We start from the raw sequence: 17,700 nt of genomic DNA, 5'->3' as shown, positions 1-17,700 counted from the left end.
AGGTGATTGAGGTCTACTCATACAGTTGATTTTAAGATATGTATAAAATATAAAAATGTGACTGTACTGTATCACGTTTAAACCAAATTCAATTATGACAGTAAGTGATTAAGATGATTTTTCTCTATTCCCTGCAGATATGTAATTCACCTTTGGGACCTCAACCACGAAGGGACATGGGAAGGAAAGGGGACGTATGTCTATTACACCGATTTTGTCATGGAGCTCACTCTCTTGTCCCTGGACCTCATGCACCACATTCACATGTTGGTACGTTTCCTCAGAAGGAGCTCTAACAGAGAGCTAAGTTTTTCAGAATTAGGAGACCTGGTTAGTACGTTAAGAAATGAAACTTTTGTGGATGTCATTGAAAGACTGTAAAAACAAATGCAGCTGCGCCTCTCCCTCTTTTTGCCGCTGGGTGTAAAGCAGTGTCGTGGAACCACCTTGGCTGGTACCCACCTCAGGAGTTTGCTAAATCTCCTGAGAGACTTAGTTACCTCCACCGACCAAGTCAGTAGATAATTCTTTTAGCATGAAATTAAGGGAATATCTCTCCCCTTAGTTCTTATGGCTTCTAATATTTAGCAGTTACTTTGTAGATGGTGAGGAAATTCTCACAGTGTTAGCTACTTCATGGATTCATAACTTTTCCATCTTTGTAATTAAAAACAAAATATGTAGGGGCTGGCCCGGTGACGTAGTGGTTAAGTTCACCCGCTCTGCTTGAGTGGCCTGGGGTTCACTGGTTCAGATCCCAGGCGCAGACCTAGCACTGCTTGTCAATCCAGGCTCTGGCAGCATCCCACATAAAATAGAGGAAGATGGGCATAGATGTTAGCAACAATCTTCCTCAAGCAAAAAGAGGAAGATTGGGAACAGATGGTAGCTCAGGGCCAATCTTCCTCACCAAACAAGACAAACAAAAACAACCAACTTTATACTTAATTTCCCCTCCTTTATTGTTTACATTTTACTTTGGTAAGCAAGAAATTACAATGTTGGAAACCTGCTTCATTGGTTAGCACTTCGGTGATCTAATAATGGTGAGAATTGGTATATTTGGTTGGCAATTTATTTAAATTATAAGCCTATCAAAGTAACACTTACAAATTATTGGTTTAGAAACAGCACATTTCTAAGTCTACTTTTTGAAAGTAACTTTGAAAATATACTTAAAAACAAAATGTATAGCTTTTGTTAAAAAAAGAGGCCCCCCCCAAAAACAAATGCCCAGAGATAACTGTTAACATTTTATTGTGTCTAGTGTTCCTTTCTATACTCAAAGATATGCGTTCATAGAGTGAGATCATGTTTGGACGCACAGTTTAGTTTCTTTAGCTGATGTATTATGGGCAGTTTCCTGCGCAGTTCTTCTCAGCTGTTTTAATGCCTTCAAGACAAAGATCCCACCACATAGATGTGTGATGATTTGATTAACCAGCTCCTATAATGGGTTACATAGATGTGTGATGATTTGATTAACCAGCTCCTATAATGGGTTACATAGATGTGTGATGATTTGATTAACCAGCTCCTATAATGGGTTACTTAGATTGTATTCAGTAGTTTGCTATTTCACATCTTTACATAATTTTTTTAAGTCATGCTTTAGTTTTTTTAGGTAGTTTTATCCTGCTTTTTTTGCTTAACGAATATTATTTTCCCATGTAATCTTTAAAAATGTGACATATATTGGGGCAGCGGTTAAGTTTGCACGTTCTGCTTCAGCGGCCCGGGGTTCGCCTGTTCAGATCCCAGGTGCGGACATGGCACCGCTCATCAAGCCATGCTGTGGCAGGCGTCACACATATGAAGTAGGGGAAGATGGCCACGGGTGTTAGCTGAGGTTGTTTTCCTCAGCACAAAGAGGAGGATTGGCGGCAGATGTTAGCTCAGGGCTAATCTTCCTCAAAAAAAAAAAAGTTATATATAAAATATAATATTAATTTGTAATTATATTTTATAATAAATATAATTAGTGACTATATAATATTATATTATATGAGTTTACAACCTAAATATTCCCCTACTGGGCATTTTGTTCATTTTCTGATTTTCTTTTTTATAATTGCGTGGATGGACATCTTTCTGCAGAAAGCTTTTAAATTTCTGATTAGTTCCTCAGGAAAGATTCCTGGTGCTGGAATGACTAGGCCAAAGAGCATGTACATTGTTTAGGGTAGTGAGATAAATATATGCATTTGCTTCCTGAACGATTGTTCCAGTTCACCTTCACCAACAATTAAGAGCTTTTGTTACACACCTCACCTTCAGCACTAGCAAGTTCGCATTCATTTTTATTGCATGTTTCATTCTCTTTCCCTTTTGTTAAGTTATTTGGCAACATCTGGTTATCCATGGCCAGCTTGGTCATCTTTATGCAGCTGCGTTACCTGTTTCATGAGGTGCAGCGTCGAATCCGTCGACATAAGAACTATTTGCGTGTGGTTGGGAACATGGAAGCCAGGTAAGTAAGCACAAGTTGATGTTGCCAAGTTTACTCATTTTAGTCTTTAATAATAACAGATCCAAGATTATATGAGAACTTGCTTTTGTAAACTAACAGAATACTGACGAGTATAGGCTCTGGAGTCAGACTGTGTGGGTGCAAATCCCCACGTAATTGCCATGTGATTTGGGGCAATTTACTTAACTGCCTGTACCCCTTTTGGCTTTTGGCTTCATCTCTAGAGATGATAGCAGAAGCTTCTTCCTGGAGCTATTGGGAGGATTTGATGGGATAATACATGTAATATACTTAGAATAGTACTGGGTCTATAGTACGTGCCCAGTAAATGTTAGGTTCTTATTATGTCATTATTTTTACCACCATTATTATTAAATGAAAGCTTCCTTGGGCTTCTGCTTTCTTTATTTTATGAAGGTCAGCCTCATTACATGCATGTTTACACACATACACACACACACACTCTCTTATACACTCTTAACTTCATTGAAGGAGACACTCACTTGCCCACCTGAAGCTAAACCAAGCCTAAAGGTGTGAGATTGATGGATATTCTCTTTGTGTCCAAGGGAACAGTTTGACTCTCGGGGATCTTAACTCCTCTGATTTGCCTAGAAGTGTTCCCTTAAGTCAGTACTACGAGGAGCCATTGTTAAGACAATGTTAGTACAGTCATGTGCCACATAACGATGTTTCAGTCAATGCTGGACCACATATATGATGATGGTCCCATAGAGTAGTACTGTATAGCCTAGGTGTGTGGTAGGCTGTACTGTCTAGGTTTGTGGAGGTGCATTCTTATGATGTTCACACAGTGGTGAAATTGCCTAATGGTGCATTTGTCTGAACATAGCCATGTTGTTAAGTGATGCATGGCTGTATAAGTTTCTTGCTGGCTCTTCTATGGGCTATGAAGAGAAGGTGAGTATAATGTTTGTGATGGTTGGAAATTTTTTACTGAACAAGACTCCTCTGTAACTGTGCTGTTAGCAAGGTGAAATGTATAAAGTGTTGTTCAGTATATATGTGTGGAATTGACAGATTCCTGCTGGATGCATGTTTTTTTACAGGTTTGCAGTTGCAACTCCCGAGGAGCTGGCTGTCAATAATGATGACTGTGCCATCTGCTGGGACTCCATGCAGGCTGCGAGGAAACTGCCCTGTGGACATCTTTTCCACAAGTAGGAGCTTCAGGAAGGGCCACCTGGGACTGGTGTTCTGTCCAGGGCACGTGGGTGCTTTTTGTGCCCCTCGAGAGTAATCCCAGCAGAGGAGTGGGGACGTTACCTCAGACTGGCCATGGTGCTGGTAGTGAGTGATATGGGAAGCTTTGGGGTCTCCTCCTTTATCCCTCAGTCTCTTCCCCACATGGCAGGACTGTTCCCCACTCACAGTTTGCCATCTTAATTTCTGGATGGGTTAGCTGTCTTTGTATTCCTTCTCTATTTAAGCTCTGAGGTAAAGCAAATATGCCTGTAAGATTTAAAAGAAAGGGATGGGGGAATCCTTGCTTTCAAACAGCTTATTCTGTAATTGGAGGGAGAGAATGTATATTTTTGTATTTTGCACATGCCCAAAAACAGCATAAAAACACACACCAGGGAAGTACGCTGAGGGGGGACTGGACCAGGAACATCAGATAGTCCAGAAGAACTGTGACTGTGTCATCAATGATTACAAAATAGGATCTTCTGAAAACCTTCAAGACTGGAGTAGACCTGCGTGTGGAACAGACTCGGTCCTTTCCCATGGAGTCTTCTTGTCTCTCTGAGTTGCAGTCCTTGTTGCCTTACATTATTCATTTTTAGTGATCTCACAGGGCTCTGGCTCTTTAACCTAAATCAGTCTCTCAGTAGATTGGGCATTTTTGGTGTTGATGGACCTTCAGGTATCTTTTGGCCTTTTGCATCTGTGGTCAATTTTGCATATTGAGAAAGTTTTAATCTTTACATCTTTATTCTTCCTTTCCTGATTTGATATTCCCAAATCACTTTTCTTCTCCTTTTTAATGTTAGAAGGGCTTTGGAGGTGGGGTATCAGGAACTCAACAAATGTACTGACATATTTTTTTTTATGTGCTGGGTTCTGGGGATAAAATAAAAATGACAGAGAAAGTCTTTGCTTTCACAAAGCTCACAGCCTGATGGAGGAGACAAATATGAATTACCTAGACACATTTATGACTGTGTAAGTGTAAATTGACATAAGTGCTCTAAAGAAAAGGAACACGGTTCTTGAAGCTTGTAACAAAAGAATCTGACTCAAACGTGGGGGAAGTGACTCTTGAGGCTGAGTAGGAGTTAAGACAGCAAAAGGAGGCATCAGCTAGAAGAGTATTTGAGACAGAGGGAACATCTCTGGTGCGGGAGGGAATGTGGTGTGTTGAAGGAACTAAAAGAGAAGCCAGGTGTTTGCTGAGGCAGGAGAAGCAGGCAGGAGGTAGACCCTGCAGGGGCTTGAGGGCCTTCGGAAAAGGTAAGAAGCCATTGAAGGTTTTTAAGTAGGGGTTGGGGTTCAGGTGTGCAGCTTGAAAAAGTCAGAGGGCCTAGTTAGTGATGGCTGCAGTGGTTCAAGTGTGTGTTGGCAGTACAGTAGCTGGACTACAGTGGTGGAAGTGGAGTTGGAGAGAAATGGACAGATTTGAGAAGGATTAGGGAGCATGTGGTGCTAGATTGCCTGTGGGAAAGTGAGGACTAAAGGTGTCAGGGATTCTCCTAGTTTTGTGGCTGTGCAACTGGATGGATAGTGGTGCTGATTGTTGAGATAGGAAGGCCACAGAATTCACACATTTCTCAAAACCTTTCAGTTAGTCCCAAAGGAGCCTGGAGACAGTTGGGAAGAATAACTTAAAGAGTGTATTTTAGCCCAGAAGAAATATTTTCAAGCATACAATTAGATTGATTTTAGGATTTAATTTTTCAATTAAGGCAAAATTCACATAACATACAATTAACCGTCTTTTTTTTTTTTTAAAGATTGGCACCTGAGCTAACAACGGTTGCCAATCTTTTTTTTTTTCCCTGCTTTTTCTCCCCAAATGCCCCCAGTACATAGTTGTATATTTCAGTTGTGGGTCTTTCTAGTTGTGGCATGTAGGATGCTGTCTCAGCATGGCTTGATGAGTGGTGCCATCTCCATGCCCAGGATCCGGACTAGTGAAACCCTGGGCCGCCAAAGCGGAGCGTGCGAACTTAACCACTTGGCCATGGGGCCAGCCCCAGTTAACCACCGTAAAGTGTACAGTTCAGTGGCATTTTGTGCATTCACAAGGTCGTGCAACCACCACTTCTCTCTAGTTTCAAAACTTTTTCATCATTCCAGAGTAACACCCCATACTCATTAAAGTAATCACTCCCTATTCCTCCCCCCTCCATTAGGTGACAACACTAATCCACTTTCTGTCTCTATGGATTTGCCTTTTCTGGACAGTTCATCTAAAAGGAATCATACAATAGGAGACCTTTTGTGACTGGTTTCTTTCACTTAGCATAAAGTTTTCAAAATCATCCAAGTTGAAGCATGTATCAGTACTTCATTCCTTTTTATGGCTGAATTTAAGTAATTTTATAATAATTAAACAATTTGTTTATCCATTCATCCATGGATAGATGTTTGGGTTATTTCTACTTTTTAGCTATTGCAAATAGTGTTGTTATAAACAATTTGTGAACAGGTATCTGTTTGAATACCTGTTTTTAGTTCTTTTGGGTAGATAGCTAGGAGTGGAGTTGTGGAGTCATATGGTAATTCTGTTTAACTTCTTGAAGAACCCCCAGACTTTCCCACAGCAGCTGCACTTTTTACATCCCCTCAGCAATGTATAAGGGTTCTAATTTCCTCACATCCTCAACAGTGCTTAGTATTTTCTGTTTTTCTTATAGCCATCCTAGTGGGTGGAAAGTAGTATCTCCGTGTGGTGGTTTTTGTTTTGTTTTTGAGTGATAATTCTCAAATGTAATTTTTTATTGTGGTAAAATATCCATAAGATAAAATGTACCATTTTAACCATTTTTTAAGTGTACAGTGCAGTGGCATTAAGTACATTCACATTGTTATGCAAACAATCCAACATCCATCTCCAGAACTTTTTCATCTTTCCAAATTGAAATTCCATACCCATTAAACACCAAGTTCCCATTCTCCTCTCCCCTCAGTCCTTGGGAACCATTCTATTTTCTGTCTCTAGGAATTTGACTAGTCTAGGTACCTCATGTAAGTGGAATCATACAATATTTGTCCTTTCGTGTCTGGCTTATTTCACTTAAGATAATGACTTCAGTGTTCATTTATGTTGTAGGATGTGTCAGATTATTCCTTTCTAAGTCTGAATAATATTCCATTGTATGGATATATCATATTTTGTTTATCTGTTCATCTGTTGAGGGACATTGGGGTAGCTTCTACCTTTCGGCTATTGTGAATAATGGCTGCTATGAACATGATTGTACAAATATCTTTTTGAGACCGTGCTTTCAATTCTTTTGGGTATATAACCAAAGGTGGAATTGCTGGATCGTATGGTAGTTCTATGTTTAGTTTTTTGAGGAGCCACCATACTCTTTTCCACAGTTAGTGTGCCATTTTACATTCCTGTCAGCAGTGTACAGGGTTCCCTTCTAGTTTCTGCACATCCTCACCAATATTTGTCATTTTCAGTTTTTTGGATGGTAACCATCTTAATGGGTAGGAAGTAGTATCTCATTGTGGTTTTGATTTGCATTTCCTTAGTGACAAATGACGTTGAGCATTTTTTCACATGCTGGTTGGCCATTTGTATATCTTCTTTGGAGAATGTCTATTCAAATCCTTGACTATTTTTAAATTGGGTTGTTTGTCTTTTTGTTGATGAGTTATAAGAGTTCTTTATATATTCTGGATACTAAACCCTTATTAGATATATGATTTGCAAGTGTCTTTTCCCATTCTGTAGCTTGCCTTTTCACTTTCTTGATGATGTCCTTTGATGCACACAAGTTGTTAATTTTTATGAAGTCTAATGCACCTTTTTTTTGGTCGCTCATACTTTTAGTGTCAAATCTAAGAATCCGTCGCCAAATCCAAGGTCATGATGATTTACTCCGGTGTTTTCTTCTAACAATTTTATGGCTTTAGCTCTTATATTTAGATCATTGATCCATTTTGAGTTAATTTTTGTACATGAAGTGAGTTAGGGTTCCAACTTCATTCTTTTGATTTGGTCATCTAATTGTCCCAACACCATTTGTTGAAGAATCTCTTCTTTCCACATTGAATGGTCTTGGCACCCTTGTCAAAATCACTTGGCCATAGACGTTTAAGTTTATGTCTGGACTCTCAATTCTATTCCATTGGTTCATATGTCTATCTTTATTCCAGTACCATGTTGTTTTGATTATGGTAGCTTTGTAGTAAGTTTTGAAATCAGGAAATGGGGAGTGAGTCCTCTAACTTTTTCAGAATTGTTTTGGCTATTTGGGACTCCTTGCAATTCTAGATGAATTTAAGGATTGGCTTTTCCATTTCTGCAAAAAAGGCCATTGGGATTGAATAGAGATTACCCTGAATCTGTAGATCATTTGGGAGAGTATTGCTATCTTAACAATATTGTCTTCCAATCCATTAACATGGGATTTCTTTCCCTTTATTTAGGTCTTCTTTAATTTCTTTCAGGAATCCTTTGTAGTTTTTATTGTTGAGGCTTTCATCTCCTTGGTGTAATTTATTCCTAGCTATTTTATTCTTTTGAATACTATGTAAATGGAATTGTTTTCTTAATTTCTTTTTTGGGTTATTCATTGCTGGCGTATAGAAACATAACTGATTTTTACGTGTTACTCTTGTATGATGCAGCTTTACTAAATTTGTTAGTTCTGTGGTACTTTTGTATGTATGTGTATTGTTTAGGTTTTCTGTATATAAGATCATGTCATTTGCAAATAGAGATAATTTTACTTCTTCCTTGACAATTTGTATGCCTTTATTTCTTTTTCTTGCCTGATGGTTCTCTCTAGGACTCCCAGTACACTGTTGAACAGCAGTGGTGAAAATGAGCATCCTTGTCTTGTTCCTGACCCTAGAGGAAAAGCTTTCAGTCTTTTACCATTGAGTATGATGTACCTGTGGATTTTTCATGAATGCCCTTTATCATGTTAAGGAAGTTCCCTTCTATTCCTAGTAATGCTGAGTATTTTTATCATTTTATCGTGAATATTGATTCATTTTCTTATGTTCAACCACACTTGCATTCCTAGGATAAATCCCACTTGCTCTTGGTGTGTAATCTTTTTAATGTGCTGTTTGATTTGGTTTGCTGGTATTTTATTGAGGATTTTTTTAATTTACATTCACAAGAAATACTGGTCTGTAATGGTCTTTTCTTTTGGTACCTGTGTCTGCTTTTGGTATTAAGGTAATACTGGCTTCATATTAAGTATGTATTAGGAAATTTTCCCTTCTGTATTTTGAGAAAGTTTGAGTAGGATCAATATTAATTCTTCTTTAGATACTTGATGGAATTCACCAGTGAAACCATCTGGTCTTGGGCTTTTCTTTTTTGGGACATTTTTTGACTGATTCAGTCTCTTTACATGTTCTAGGTCTGTTGAGATTTTTCTATTTCTTCTTGAATTAGTTTTGGTAATTAATGTGTTGCTAGGAATTTGTCCATTTTATGTATATTATCTAATTTGTTGGAGTACAGTTATTTCTAGTATTCTCTTATAATCCTTTTAATTTCTATAAGGTTGATAATAATGTTCACACTTTCTGATTTTAGTAATTTGTATCTTCTCCCTTTTTTTCTCAGTCTAGCTAAAATTTGTCAATGTTGATCTTTTCAAAGAACCAACTGCCGGTTTCATTGATTTGCTCTATTGTTTTTCCATTCTCTATTTCATTTATCTCTGCTCTAATCTTTGTTGTTTCCTTCCTTCTGCTGGCTTTTGGTTTCATTTATTCTTTTTCTAGTTCCATAAGTTATAAAGTTATTGTGGATTTGAAGGTTTTTTTCTTTTTAGGCATTTTTAGCTATAAATTTGTCTCTGAGCATTACTTTTACTGCATCCCATAAGTTTTGGTATGATGTGTTTTTGTTTTCATTTGTCTCAAAGTATTTTCTAGTTGCCAAAGTGATTTCTTCTTGACCCAGTGGTTGTTTAAGAGTTAGAATTTAATTTTTAAAACACTTGTCTGCCTTGGGTTGAGTGAGCAAACCATTGTTAGGACATCTGCTTGGTGCTTTACTTTGTAGCTTTGGTTAGTAGATAGGAGGAGAGTTGTGTGATGATAATCTGAGGGCAAATTCATTTGTCGTAAAGCTAATTGTCTAGATTTCAATAGACTGTAGCTAGATAATTTGTTGCTATAGAAGATGTCTTTGCAAGGTTTCAGTCCAATGAATATTTAATTATATTGAAGTGTCCTACTTAGAAGGAGGCGACACAATCCTTCAATAGAATATTATTATAGTTATATAGAAAAATATCTGTTTTATCTAAAGTTAAGTTTCTTTAGCTATGAAAGTCTACTTTTGTTTTTTTTTTAAGCAACTGTATCTAACTAGTTGTACTCACCTTGGAGTTTTTAGGCTATTAATTTAATGTGGGAGGTTTTTTTAGAATATGAAATAAAATTAGATTTGCTTATGAAAACTGTGTCACAGTGTAACATTATTGGAAGACAAAGATCTTACACACTTTTGTAGCCCCACACAAGGCTAATTTTACTAGAGGTGTGATTTAAGGGTGTTCATTAAGAGGAAGTGAACTTTTAAAAAATATAATCATTTATTTGTCTAATAGTTAAATGATCACAAACAGGAATTATAGGTACTTTATTTCAAAATGTGATAGAGTTGGATATACACATTATTTTGGAACATTACTGTCGTACTTTTTTCTGGCACAGAGATAGTAAGTGGCTCCATCTGGCCTCTGGGAAGGTTTTGACACGTAAGTACCATTTGGTCTCCAGAGACTCTGAGGATTGTCACATTATGGTGAGACTCTCCTTTGTAACTTTATATGTGCACGTCTTCCCAGATATTCAAAAAGAAAAAGACACAGAGAAGTGAGTGCTTTTATTCAGTGCCTCATTGAGTTCTTAGAAGAAAGATAACATTATCATTCCGTGGAATGGAAGGCTCCTTGGAATTTTAGAAGAAAGATCATGTAGTGTTATCAAATAGGAAGGTACCTTGGAGGTCACTTCATTCTACTTTCTCATTTTTTTTAGTACATTTCCCTTTAATGGACAGTGCAAGTAATTTTTGAGACTCTACCATAATTAGGGCATTATCATTTCCTGAGAGAGGGCAAAAGAAGCTTTCGGCTTTGTTGAGAAAGCAGAATACAGATAGAAGAGGGTTACAAATAGAAGAAGTTGAGATGGTGGATGTAAGGGAGTGGTTGTGGGTGAGCTAGGTGAAGATGGAAGTAAGGCCTCGAGGCGATGTGATACTTGATGAAAAAGTGGTGTTATCAGTGGATGGGAGGTCTTAGCAAATAAGTGACCCTTATTTGCTCAGTCCCAGAGAAGTGAGCTGGAAGGAGAGGAGCTTTAGTTAGATCTTTGAAGTCACGATTTTTGAAGAGAAGGCCAAGATTATGACCATATTAGTGGGTAGCTAATGTAGAGTGAGAGAAAGATCATTGGAGTAGAGGATTCAAAGAATGAGAGGCTAGGGATGATTCAGCCACATGGATTTGATAGAGTTGGAAAGGAAGATGGTGAGCCATGTGATGAAGTCTCATGGAAGAAGGTCATGACTGGGAGCTTGGTAGATGACCATGTATGTTAACAAATTAATGTTCATAGCAGAACACACTGGAAGTATTCTAATTAGAGTAAAATAGGGCACAGAGGTAATGTTACCAAACGTTTCTCAACATTTAAATCTCTCTAGTGGTAAATAGAAAGTAAAATTGCAACACATTTGATACATTCAGAGTACTTCTGGTGAATTCTCACAAAATGTGCTAAGGATATCTTATTTTGGTCTTTTTGGTAGCTCCTGTCTTCGTTCCTGGCTAGAACAAGACACCTCCTGCCCAACATGCAGAATGTCTCTTAATATTGCTGACAATAATCGTGCCAGGGAAGACCATCAAGGAGAGAACCTGGATGAGAATCTGGTTCCTGTGGCAGCAGCTGAAGGCAGACCTCGCTTAAACCAGCACAATCACTTCTTCCACTTTGATGGTTAGTTGTTTCAACCTCTAAAGCCACACTCAAGGGGTTTCTCCCCTAAGGGGGTGCTGTTTTAGTTATAAATTGCCTATACAGGCCAGTTTAATTTTATGTTTTAATTTTAATTGAAAGTGTTCAGTAAGTATAGAGAGCACTGAGGGGTTATTCTGTGCCAGGCATTTTGCTAGATTTAGTGTGAATATGGGTGGGCATTGGGGCGGGAAGGTGGAAGAAGTGAAACTGAATCAACCATGCCTGCAAGGAGCGCACTTAATCAGTTTAGTACTTAACTGTTGCTAATAATGTGTAGTACTTACGCATATAATGAAGGGTCATTGAGTAGCCTTTCCAGTGAGTACTTGAAGCACAATCAGAGCTGGAATCCTTTTTCTTTGCCCATAAAATATGAATATTGTGCCTTCCATCAGTGTTGAAAAGAGTTGTAATAAAACCACACTTAAAATTCTAATGCCATGAGCACCATATGAGGGACTGGTTGATCATCCTTCTTGATCATCATTCACATTATATCAAGCTGTTGTTGATTTTCATCAATTCCAATACCGCTAAATTCTGTGAGTTCCTGTTTCTTACTATAAAGTAGGTACCCCTGGAATTTTGTTAGGAGGAGTGCTGTTCGCATCTCTGATTTGAGTTTCCATGGGTGGAGCATGGCGAGAGTGTGAGACATTGGTGAAATCCCTGACAGAAAGGACCAAAGGGAGTAGAGTCAAGTCTCCAAGAAGACGGCTGTTTGGCGGGCTGGGCCAAGGGTGAGGGTGCAGGGGTGTGTGGAGGGGCTGCCTTGGTGGCTGTTAATTAAGGCCTCTATCAGGTGAGACTTCTGAAATATACTAGCAGATCTTGGACATGGGTCCTGGCTATGTAATCTATTGTTTTATGAATTACTAATAAAAACTTACTCAAAATAGATAAAATCAACTTTATTTCTCCCTAGTAAGCACATGAAATAAGTATCCAGTTTTTTTTAACAGGCATGTTTAGTTGGGTAAGACCTTGGAGATGGCCATTAGCTTTTTTATATTCCATGCCTCAGTGCTTCTTTGTGATGGGAAGAATACTTTCCCTTAAACATGTGGCTTGATACTGAGTTGTTTTGCAGCCAGTCCTTGGTGGTGGAATATCTAAGGATCCCCTTTTCTTAGGGAAATAGCAGAAGCAGCAGACTTCTTGGTACCATCAGTCCACAAGCCTGTGTCGTAGAACTCTTTGGAAACAATTTTGAATAAGAAAACCAAGGTCTTGAAGCCAGATTGTTAAGTAGAAAATACTTCATGAAAATAGTTGTGAAAACAGTGTCTCCGGATGAGTAGTGTTTGTGTAAAGTGTGAAAGAGAGGAGCAAAAACTCATCTGTTGTAGCAGCATTAGAGCCATGAAAACCTTCCTCACATTCTAGGCTGAGAGAGTGGGTTGAGATTGTGTGGATCCAGCCCACTGGGAAGCAGGAAAGCCCAGTGTTAAAATGTTCTGGAACCTGACTGTCTGGCTTCCAATCCTGGTTGCCATAATTAAATTGTGTGATCTTAGGCAAGTTATCTAACTTCTTGAGTGCCTTGGGGACCCAAGACCCAGGGAACTAGAGTCAAATGTCTGAGAAGATAAAATGGGAATAATAACAGATGGTACCACATGGGGTTCTAGTGAGGGTTACATGAGCTAACCCACTTGAAACACTTGGTCCAAAAGGCCTGGTGTCAAGTAAGCCCTTAGTGAGTACCAGCTGGTGTCATGGAGAGGCCAACTCTGGAGTGGATGACATGGGGAAAGAGGTCTCTCAAACTTGCTCTGGATTCTCCTTTGTTTCAGGGTCGCGGATTGCGAGTTGGCTGCCGAGTTTTTCAGTCGAAGTGATGCACACCACCAACATTCTTGGCATTACGCAGGCAAGCAACTCCCAGCTTAATGCAATGGTAAGGCCCGCTAACTGCTTTAAGATGATTAGTAGGCAGAAGGGATGTGTACTGTGTTTGACCTTGTTGGTCCTACTCTGCTCTGGCAGAATGGCAGGATTTGCAGGGGTGTTTTATTTATTCAGTGGGACCACTTAAATTCCTGTGTTTTGCAATCTGAAACTGGTTTGGAAAGCAGTTTTCATTTCACTCGGGTGGGAGATAATCTCACCTTTTTTGAGCACTAGTAGGTTCACTCTGTTGTGATCCAGGCCAATCTTGGGACTCTCCTTGATTTTAGCCAAAAATTCCTGGGGGGATTCTTGACTGGAGTGAATGATGTGCCTTTTATCAAAAATTATATTAGGCCTACCAAATGTGGTTTTTTGACCCCCGTCCCCTCCTTCCCCATAATAAATAAATGTGTATCCATACACACACACACACACACACACACCGGCTGTGTGTGTGTATATATATACCTTGAGATATTGAGGCATGCTCTTGGCTCAAGGATATTGTTCAAATACGTCAAGATTCTTTGTATTTTTCTAAAGCTTTGCCATATGGTGTATATTTTTATTTTACAGTGTTGGAGAAACATGTTTTACCATTGTTGAAATTTAGTGTTCACTGTGATAATAAATGCAGGAGTCTTAAAATGCACACTACCTTAGTCCTGCTTGGATGGGGCCTCTGGCTGACCTGGGTAAGCCTAGTCAGTACTCCAGGAGGTCGTTGTCATTTATTCATTCATTAGTTAATTTTAATGTATTTATTCAACAAATTTGTACTGAAAGCCTATTCCTGTGACAGGCACTACACAGTATAACCAAACCACAAACACTTGCGGTGTAAACCAGGCCGATGTGAGCCCTCGTCTCAGGCAGTCTAGTTGTAGCTGGGAGACTGATTATAGGTGCAGACAGGTAAGAGCTTGCTGGTGGTGCTGAGAGCTCTGCAGGCGGTGAGGCAGGTGGTGGGGTGGGGCGGGTGGGAAGAGGCTATTTTAGAGGAGGCATCCGGAGACGTTCTCTCTGAGGAGGTGATATTTAAGCTGAGACGAGAAGGAGGCAGATCAGGGGGAAGTAGGCAGTGGAAACAGTAGGTGCAAAGGCCACGAGATGAGAAAGTGCTGGAAACCGAGAGAAGTCACTGTGGTTGGAGCCTGGCAGGTCGGGGACCAAGACTGGGATATAAGCGGAGATTGCAGAGCCAGGTTCTGCAGAGACTTGTGGCCACAGTCGGGTGTAGATTTTAGAATGAGAGGAGTAGGGGGCCATCCAAGGCTTTTTTCCTCCCCCGGGGACTGACAGGGAATGATCTTGCTTCTGAGGGGAGAGTGGATTATAGAGGGGCAAAACAAGGCAGTGAGGCCAGTTAGGAGGCTGGTGCAATAGTTCAGCAGAAGAACATGGTGGCTTGAACCAGGGTGTTAGTGATAAAAGATGAAATAACTGGCAGATTTAGGGTATTTTTGGAAGATGAACTGACAGGGCTTGACAGTGCTTTGATTTGGATGTGGGGGGAGCTAGGGGGAGGGAAGTGGAGGAATGAAAGCTGACGCACTGGGTTTCAGTTAAGCAGCTCAGCCGCTATTGAGTCTTGAGGGCAAAACTGGGGGAGAAACGGGCTTGAGGACCAGGACTTGGCATTCTGTTTGGTGGGAAGTTGGGATGTCTATGAGACATTCAAGTAGAGATGTCATGTAGGCAGTTCTGGACCTCAGTAAAGACATCAAGCTGGAGATAAACATTCAGGAGGGTTTTTGGGTTGGGGGGTAGTTTTATATCTATAGGTGAGATATATAAAGCAGGAGATGATTTCTTCAAGGGAGAGAATGTGGCTTGCAAAGAGAAGAGGGGTCAAGGCTGAGGTCTGATTGAGAAGGAAGGAAACCGGGAAAAGGTGGCAAGTCACGCATGTGGGAATTCTTAGAAGATGAGGTCAGAGAGCTGCGTGTTGGATTTGACAGGGTGGAGGCAGTTGATTAGCTGGAGAAGAACAAACAGTTTCCATGGCCTGACGGCTTGAATGCTAGATAGTGGTGGATTGAAAAATGAGTAGGAGCTTAAGAAACACACAATATCTAGCAGTATGTTATAAAAGGGAGTGGAGAAGTGGAGGTGGTAGCTTGATAGGAATGTGGTATCAGGGGAGTTTTTGTTTTTTTAAGATTTTTGAGCAGGTCATTTATCCACAAGTTTCAAAACCTATAGAGGAGTATCCAGGGAAGTCATGCTCCCATCCTTTCCTTTATCCACCTAGTGCCCCCGGTCCCCCACAACCACTGTGGAATCATGCAGTGTTTGTCTTTTTGTGATTGGTTTATTTCACGTAGCATAATATCCTCAAAGTTCATCCATGTTGTAGCAAATGTAGAATTTCCTTCCTTTTTAAGGCTGAATAATAATACTGTATGTATTTATTCTATTTTGTTTATCCACTCATCCATTGATGGACACTTGGGTTGCTTCCACATTTTCGCTATTGTGAATGATGCTGTGAACATGGGTATACAAATATCTCTTTGGGACTTTGCTTTCAATTATTTTGAGTAGCCATGGGTCTTTTTTTAAAGATAGATTCTAAAGCATGCTTGGTAGATGAGTAAGAATGATCACTAGGGGGGAGAGATGGATGGTACAGAACAAACCGAAGAGTTAACTGAACTGGAGGTGGAGGGTGGGGTTGGGAGCCAGAACAGGAGAGAGACTCTCGCCTTCGTTAGGAGGAGGGACGGAGGTAGCTACCGGTATGTTTTTGAGATTTGATTTAAAAAGAAGGCATGGCTCATAACAACCAAGAGGTAAAAGCAACCTAAATGTCCATCAGAGATGAATGGATTAAGAAAATGTGGTATTTCATACAATGGAATATTATTCAGCCTTTCAGAAAGAAGGAAATCTTGTCATATGCTACGGCATGGATGAACCTTGAGGACGTTATGCTGGATGAAATAAGCCAGTCACAAAAAGACAAATATTGCATGATTCCACTTACATGAGGTGTCTAAATGAGTCAAACTCTTAGAAACAGAAAGTGGAATGGTCGTTGCTGGTGGGGAGGCGGGAATGGGGAGTCGCTGTTCAGTGGCAGCGTCTCCCTCTTGCAAGCTGGAGAAGTTCTAGTGAAGCGCTGCACAGTAGCGTGCAAGTAGTTAAGACTGCTTGCACACTCACAAACGGTTAAGGTGGTCACTTTTATGTTTTGACCACAATGATTACAAGAAAGGCCTGGGTTCCTGCTGGCTCCTGCTTTCTCAGTGAAGCCCACAGCCAGGTTGCCAGCAGAGAGTGACAGTGACGTGATGATTGGCATAGATGGTCTGGGAGTGTGGTGGCCCAGTGTGCCCGCTGCCGGCTCCTGTCAGGCTCTGCGTGGCTACTTTGGCGTTAGGCAGCTGTTGAAGCTCTGCACGTGGATCACCTCACCTGCCTCCTTAAAGGAGTCAGACTTCGTGGGTGTGGAACCTCCTAGGGATCAGAATTACGTTCTCAGAGTTGCTGTGTTCACATTTCTCAGGCAGGCCCTGGCTCTTCCTCGAGTTCCATGATGGACTGGAATAGCCTATTGTTAGCATGACTAATTTGCTGGAACCATACATTTTTTATAAAGATCCAATAATTACCTTACTTGGTTTTCTGGAAGAGAAGCTTTGGTCTAGTAAAAGGAATCTTGAGCATTTTTTAATTTGGGAAATGAGAGGGAAGCTGTTTAAGAATAGAGAAGAACATTATCTGATTATTGAGATCTTTATGGACTCTTTTCCAGTTAGCTTTGATTTGACCTGGAAAAAAATGATCAGCTGACATTCATGCAAACAAAAAGGGGATTCCTGGCTCATGGAGACCATGGGCCCTCCTGCTGTGCTCTGCTTGTCTTGCCCCACCCTGCGACCCCCATGATGCCTCTGAGCAAAGCTTTGTGCAGGTTTCCCCTGATCTTGTCTCTCAAGGCCCTGACACTGAGACACATCCCTCTCTTTCTACAGTTACAATGACGTGTTCCTTACGAGCTCAGATCCCAATAGCTCAGATCCCAGTAGGAGATTCACTCAAGATTCATTCATTCAAGTGCCCCTAAAGCAATTCTATTTTTCCTGTTTTTTCTTTTGATCATTAGGACTCTTCCACAAATAAAACCTTGAGCA

General features: G+C 40.1%; 1 protein-coding gene across 5 annotated transcripts in view; it reads left to right on the top strand.

Moving 5' to 3' along the window:
* Positions 1 to 17,700, top strand: part of AMFR (autocrine motility factor receptor) — a 44,574-nt gene that overhangs the window by 17,802 nt on the left and 9,072 nt on the right. For all 5 annotated transcript variants that reach the window (XM_070613685.1, XM_070613689.1, XM_070613686.1 and 2 more), the window contains exons 6-10: positions 138 to 270; positions 2,337 to 2,470; positions 3,541 to 3,651; positions 11,457 to 11,647; positions 13,465 to 13,568. In XM_070613685.1, coding sequence (XP_070469786.1) covers positions 138 to 270; positions 2,337 to 2,470; positions 3,541 to 3,651; positions 11,457 to 11,647; positions 13,465 to 13,568 — 673 coding nt within the window. The remainder of the gene's footprint in view (positions 1 to 137; positions 271 to 2,336; positions 2,471 to 3,540; positions 3,652 to 11,456; positions 11,648 to 13,464; positions 13,569 to 17,700) is intronic.

The sequence above is a fragment of the Equus przewalskii genome, chromosome 3 (assembly GCF_037783145.1).
Source record: "Equus przewalskii isolate Varuska chromosome 3, EquPr2, whole genome shotgun sequence".
NCBI classification, from domain to species: domain Eukaryota; kingdom Metazoa; phylum Chordata; class Mammalia; order Perissodactyla; family Equidae; genus Equus; species Equus przewalskii.
The sequence above is the reverse complement of the archived record's forward strand: the minus strand, read 5'-3'. Positions and strand labels throughout refer to the sequence as shown.